At 38.2% G+C, this 7094-nt stretch overlaps 1 protein-coding gene across 1 annotated transcript in view; it reads left to right on the forward strand.

The window, feature by feature from the left end:
* ptpn9a (protein tyrosine phosphatase non-receptor type 9a) overlaps nucleotides 1-4266 on the forward strand; it is a 28807-nt gene extending 24541 nt beyond the window's left edge. The window contains exons 11-13 of the mRNA XM_030053910.1: nucleotides 111-261; nucleotides 1353-1560; nucleotides 1844-4266. Of these exons, the coding sequence (XP_029909770.1) occupies nucleotides 111-261; nucleotides 1353-1560; nucleotides 1844-2034 (550 nt within the window). The 3' untranslated portion in view covers nucleotides 2035-4266. The remainder of the gene's footprint in view (nucleotides 1-110; nucleotides 262-1352; nucleotides 1561-1843) is intronic.
* Nucleotides 4267-7094: the final 2828 nt, after the last annotated feature.

Below are 7094 nucleotides of genomic sequence, written 5' to 3' on the forward strand. Positions count from 1 at the left end.
ACAAAATCAATGTAGACACTTTTTTGTTAATGCAAACAAAATCGTGTCCTTTGAGGTTAAACAGAAATGTGTATTTCAGAATATCAGGATCTTTTGTCTGTGCGTTGCAGGACAGAAGAGGGGGGTCGGAGGAAGTGTGGACAGTACTGGCCTCTGGAGGAAGGAGGACAGGAAGTCTACGGCCATATGGCAGTGGTGAACCAAAGGGTGGACCATCACTCCCATTACAACCACACCACCCTGGAGCTGCACAACACTGAGGTACAACCATTAGCAATTAACCATTAGTACAACCATGTATCATCGTTGGAAAGCACACACCTGGGACATATTTCAAGAAGTAATATTACCCAGTTGGTCAGATAAGTGCAGAAAGAGTATGATTATTGTTGAGGTTTCTAATAACTTGTCTAATTAAACTTAGATATTGGTTTTTATGGTTATCTTGGAGCCATAACAACTCATAGTGTGATCTTATACTTGAATTATTTTAACATCTTAGCATTGTGCAAATAATCCTTGACATAGAGCAAATTTTACAAGACATACAATTATACAGTTTCCCAGTTTGAAAAGGACCGCGCAAAGATTTCTCAGTGCATCTTAATCAGGAGTTAAACTTTCCAAATAACTGGTACATGGTGAAATAAGCATTAATTTCAATCAGAGCTTAGAACCTTTAAAATGTACTGTCTACCCTTCCAATGCACCGTCTTTAAATATACCTGGGAAAAATGTGAAGATAATGCAGTAAATTAAGGCCCAAAACTCCCAAGTTACCACAAATAAAATTGCAAAACAGATCAGAGACTATAGTTCATAATGCTGATAAGCACACCAGAACTAAAATGTCCTCACTTATGACTAACAAACTTACGGGTGAAAAAAGCCAACATGTCATACATTTAATTTGCCAAATTATCCATAACATTAAGATTGGGTAGAAATCTTTTTCTGCGTATTTTACTAGAAACATATGTACTCAGATCAGAAGGACAGTTTTTGTGGCACTTTCTGGTCAACAACTTGTTGCTATAGAGGAGGAGAATTTAAAATGGAAATACATCTATAATGATGGCCCTTTTTTCATGGATTTTACACAGTCAATCTACTTTCATTGCTACAGTTCACTATCTTTCAGTTATAACCTGATGTGTGGCATGTTTCATACCCAGAAATCTCTTTTCACAGTAAAGATCATGCACAAAAATTATGTATATTTAAAACCGTCAAAACATTTAAGCATTATTGTTATACTAAAAAGAAAATCCTATCCAGATGGTTAACTAACTAAATTGAGTCCATTGGAAATTGTTTTTTTTTTTTTTTTTTTTTTTTTTTTTCCCAATCAGACATGCGAACAGAGACAAGTGAGTCATTTCCAGTACCTCAGCTGGCCTGACTACGGCGTTCCCACCTCGGCAGTGACTCTCATAGACTTCCTGGGGGCTGTGAAAAGACAGCAGAGGAAAGTGGTGAAGGCTTTGGGGTCTCAGTGGACAGGCCATCCCATGGGACCCCCGATAGTGGTCCACTGCAGTGCAGGGATTGGGAGAACAGGTGAGACCCTGACGTGATGCCTGTGTTATCAGACAAAAGCCAGACAGAAAGTATGGTTTTCAAGAACCAATTGAATGCTCATTTTCTTATTGATGCACTTGTAGTTTTGAAATTATATCACAGGGTTTTACATGTCTCAACAGCCTACAGGTGATGAAAGTCACTCAACATAGAATACCTTTCAAACTTTTAGTGCCCTTTTCAAAGACTGTGACAACAGTAGCTCCATTTATCATAATATGTCCACAAGAGTCTTTTTACTGACGGCCCCTGTGGTTCCCAGGTACCTTCTGCGCCCTGGACATCTGTCTGTCCCAGCTACAGGATGTAGGCTCTCTGAACATATGCCAGACGGTGCGGCGCATGAGAACACAGAGAGCCTTCAGCATCCAGACCCCGGACCAGTACTACTTCTGCCACAACGCCATTTTGGAGCACGCCCAAAGGCAGGGTCTGCTCTCCGCCAATCAGTGAGCTTCAGCTCTTGCTTCCTTAGCCAATCCATGAGACCTGAGATTTCTGCAGTAAATCTGTTAACCCCCGAACCCCCTGGTGTGCCCAGTTAGTGAGCCAGGAAAGTTAACTTCTTCACAGAAGTCATCTTTCAAAAGTAGGCCATTCATCTCTGGCAAGCTGGACCAAGACAAGACAGTGACAAGAAGCACTCAAGTTTTGACATTAAGATGCATCAATGTGATACCATCTGCCTGCCAACAGTGTGACATTTTGTTGCCTTTAATGAACGTGTCTCAGAAAACATGTTCTTTGTGTTGTGGTAGAGTGGACAAACTGCTTTGTCTTTTGCAGTTTTGTGTTCTGTGGCCAGGTACATTGGATGAAGTGATCAAGATAATGTTGCTCATGTAGCATAATCTCAGTGTTTTGTAGCCAAACAATTGCATTTCATTTTATCATTTATTTTCCTCACTGACAGTATTCACATATGAACCCAACATGAACATATTTGAGATAATGAGGCCACACTTTGCAATGGTTTGTCTGCAAAACATGTGGATTACGCTGCACAAGCTGTTCAGTGAAATGCTAATGATTGTTGGAGCTATAAAAAAAAATTGCTTCATCAAATTCAGTAGTTTGGAAGAGGCTGAGATAGAAGTAGATAAACGGCAATTGATTGAAAATTAGACCAACTTTTTTTTTCTAAATAAGGAGTTTGGCCACCGCACCATCTAGCAGCAACAACACTGGTAGCTTTTACACCTCTGTGTCCAGTATTTCAATTCACTACAGTGCATGCTAACACTTAAGCACAAGGTGGATGCTAAGTGGTTGGTACGAGCTGGAATTGCATCATCTCACATGCACTGTAGCCGATACTGAGCACAGGAGAGGTGAAACTGACTCCAGTCTTTTTGTCTGACAGCAAAGCAGATCGAAAAGATTATTTGCCAAGAAGTTGCTGTATTCCTTTGAGGTCATGCACAAGACAACACATCATTTTATCTTTCATTCCCCTCCCCCTCCCACCTCTGGTTGCAAGGCGGTAAAAATCAGTTGCAGCAGGGGAGCAAGAAGCACATCTGACACGATCAGGCTGTAAACTCTCAAAGGGTCTTTGTTATTACTCAGTTTTACAGTAAGTCGCTGTCCAAGTAAATTCCTCTTTGTTCTGCTTCCTTTTTTGTGATAACTTCATCCACTGAAAACCAGGCCTTCCCATCTCATCTAATGTTGAGATTTTCTGGCTTGTAATACAGACGGTTACCAGTGTCCACATCTGCTTTTGCTCACAAGCAGTGCCATTATGCTTCAGTGTGATTCTGGGAATGTATTGCTAACCCCCACCCCCAATACACACACACACCACACACCTGTTGAACAGTCCATGCTGCAATGATTGTGCCACTGTGGCATATTATCTGTGTAAGGCATCAGTTTTAAGACCTCACATGAGTAGTGCAATAGTTCTTTTTTTTTTTTTTTATTTTACACAAGTCATGTCTTAGCACTTTTAAATAACCATTCCCAATGTGCTCTGAGATTAGTGACTATGGCGATAAAGTGGAATGACGTTTAAAACTTTGTAGTAATTCTATAGGTCTATATGTGATACTGGGATAACTTGATCATTGTGGAATTGAGTAAAACGTAGTTGACATTTTGAACTTAAAAAGTGAGCAGAGTTTTATTGGGACAAATCAAGAGTATTTTAAATTTATTATAGCAGAATCCTGAAAAAGGAGACAAATTGTTGCCTTCATCCCACAAAGTGCATCTAAGGCACTTCAGTCACAATTGTGTCCACTCTGTTGTGTTACTTGAAGCTCTTCAGACTCCTGTGGTTGTAATCAATGCTTTCATCTGATCCCAGTATCTCGTCATGATTAGAGTACATGTACAAAAACTGTGTGTCATACTTTGCATTACATGTTGTTTCTGGGTGAAAGAATGTGTTCTTTACTACAGAATTCATATTGAATTTGCTTGTAGTGAAGCATTTGTTTTTTAAAGTTTGCCATCCTCATGCACTCTGATTTTAGACTTTTTGTTCCTTTCAATGATGGACGCAAAGTGTGCCCTATTTTATTTTTCTATTGTATTCAACATCTGTTTTCATATGATTACCCAGGCTATACAGTTATCTACATTAATTTTATATTTGTTCTGTTATAACCTGTTACTTTATCATCAGTAGGAGTATTGAATTAAGCTATACTGTATTAAATACCAACTTATGTCAACGTGTACATTTGTAATGGTTGTGATTTTGTTTTTTGGCAGGTTAGAAAAAGTTTTATAGTAAGTTATTTGATAAATTTCATTTTCCAATTAAATTGTTGTTTCTGCCTGGAAGGACTTTTGACAGTCTTGAACATTAAACTTTATACAGCTCCTCTCTAATAGAGATTACAAAATGCTAAATAGCAAGGCATTAAAACAATAATAGCAATATCAAAAATGAACAAAATAAAATCAGATTTAAAAAAAAAAACAAGAAAATTATTAAAGAAACCTGTATTATGACACAGTACACAACATATCGAACGTGAGCATTAGATAAAAGCAAGTCGACACAAGTCACAGAAGCTAGCCTGGAAATTGGCACCCTCCAATGTGTAACAGAACACCAATTTTGCAGATCTGCTTTTATTTTTCCTTAACAGATGGTTTTTCACTTACTTACTGTGCAAAGACAACAAAAAGACTTAATGACAGGATAGGTATATTGTATGGATGATACAACAAAAAAAACTTACATTCATTTCAAATATTCACTGTACTGCACATTTGAGTTGCTATTTCAAGCTGCCTATACAGACATACTGAATCTAAATCACAAATTAACTCACTTGTCACAATGTCAGGCAGTAATGATAACCTGTCATTTTCAGCTGACAACAGAGGGACCGCAGTATTACTCCTCACTTCAAATAAAGCACTGGTGGTCAAACTGCTGCATGCATTCAACAAATACCGCTAAATTAGCTAGACTGTGGGATATACCACCATGCCAAAATGAGCGGTGTAAGAAACTGCATTGAAATGGTAATGGCCACAAAATGAACATTTCTTCCAGGAGGTTGAAACACTGCAACAGTGCAGCCGGGAATATAATCCAGCATGTGGGTATTCCACTTACAACAGTGCTTATTTTGGGTGTGGTATGATGTCCTCAAGACAAATATTGCTCTCTGTAAGTTGAAACGCGGCACCAGTAAAGCTTACTGAGAGTAAGCTTCAGTATCTGGATATTCCTTCCTTTTCATACTGCTTTCATTTTTACCTGCAGCTGAGAAAAGGCCACTTGGCTATGTAAACACTATTTTATGTCCCTGTGAGAAAGCCCATTCAAGTAAGCAACTTGCTCTCAACCTTATTTGAGGGCATTTATTCTTAGTTCCTATATATTTGAAAATATCCTCTAAGGGGAGCTGTCATTCAGTTTCAGCACGATAAGGGTGATTCAGTCAAGGACAGAGGAGTAGCCTGCAGCTATACATTTTAATAACACATGAGACTTATTTTGCTGCTTTCTAGCTGTAATGGGGACTTCCTTATACTCAACTTGTTCAAAGCCCTAAGAATAGTTTGTGAATTCTTACACTGGGTGGTGTTTGCCGTGAAGTGGACAAAAATGTAATGTCACCCGGTTCACATAGGGCTTACAGTTTTATGATCTGGGACAGTTCTTGGATGAATCAACTGCATACATATGCAACTCTCTCCCCAAAGCTATGAACAGTATGTGATTACAGCAAGCCATACTTTATGGATCTGTTCCTCAAACCAGTGACAGCAGGGAGATTAACATAGGATGAGCGTAGGTTTTCTGTCTTTGTGCTGTTAGCATCAAGACAGTATAAAGCACTTTGGGCTGTAAAAGTTTTAACATGCATTCTGAGTCCGCAGCATCACCCTCCCATACATGAGTGGAGCTGCAAGGTGATATGAATAATTAAACTCCTAGAACTCAATTCACAAACTTTATGAAAAAAATGGGACACGCTTTTTCTGTAACTGTGGTCTTCAGAAAAAAAATTTAAGGACTCAGCATTCAACCGTCTTTAAGTGTTTCCTGTTGGTAGACTGAAAGTTAACTAAATGCAACAATTTAAACATTTGGGATTTTTAATATATATTTTATTCACATTTTATAGTTGGCATTATTTTTATTTTGTGCAGGCCCTACATCTTATGTATGGAAGCAGGGAAACTTGACAGTTTAACTGTGTAGGCCTTTATGTAAAAGGCTGTAACTGAGCATTTTGTAGACAAAGCCATGAATACAACTTGTCTTTGAAAAGGTTGCAAGTCAGAGAGAAAGTATTAAGAATATACTGGGGAATTTCACTTAACAGCTTCAATGGATCATCCCACAAGCTATTACTTTCTGCATTTAAGAACACATTTGTAATTGGGACCCCTAGCTCCCTGGGAGAATTTTTACTGTCCACCAACACTGACTGAATTATGCAGTGTGAAAAGGATATGTGTGGAGTTTCTGTAAGTGCAGCTGTTACAGCCAGCTCTTGCTCCTGAACACAACATTAAATGGTTAAAACATGCTGCATGCAAAAAGCTGGAGGGTTGAGTTCCCTTTAGGATTTCACCAACAGTACTACATGTGTGTAATGTCTTAATGAGTCGTTTAATCTAGCATTTTACTTTAAAAGCTCTTAGTGTAAAAAGCTCAGTGAGGCGGAGGAACCTAACTCATTTCCAAATCATACTTCACTTGATGAATTTCACTTACAGTACCATGAGGTGAGGCACAGCTATGGACACTTGACTGAAGAAGCTTGTCGATTTGCACTGAAAATGAAATGCAGTTCCACTCATACAAGTTTATTATAATAATATGAGTACTGAGACTTTTTCATTTAACATTAAGATAGGTATTCTTTGAGTGTAATAACTAGTTAATCTATTCTTTTTACATTACCAGATATCCAATAAACATGTGACTATTAAAATAGTATTAAGTGTCATGATGCAGCACCATATTTATTATAACGCGAAAGACTGTTAAAGGCAGTTATTATAATGGTAATGAAACTGTGGTGTAGTGTTAA

Source organism: Myripristis murdjan, chromosome 6 (genome assembly GCF_902150065.1).
Source record: "Myripristis murdjan chromosome 6, fMyrMur1.1, whole genome shotgun sequence".
Lineage (NCBI taxonomy): Eukaryota > Metazoa > Chordata > Actinopteri > Holocentriformes > Holocentridae > Myripristis > Myripristis murdjan.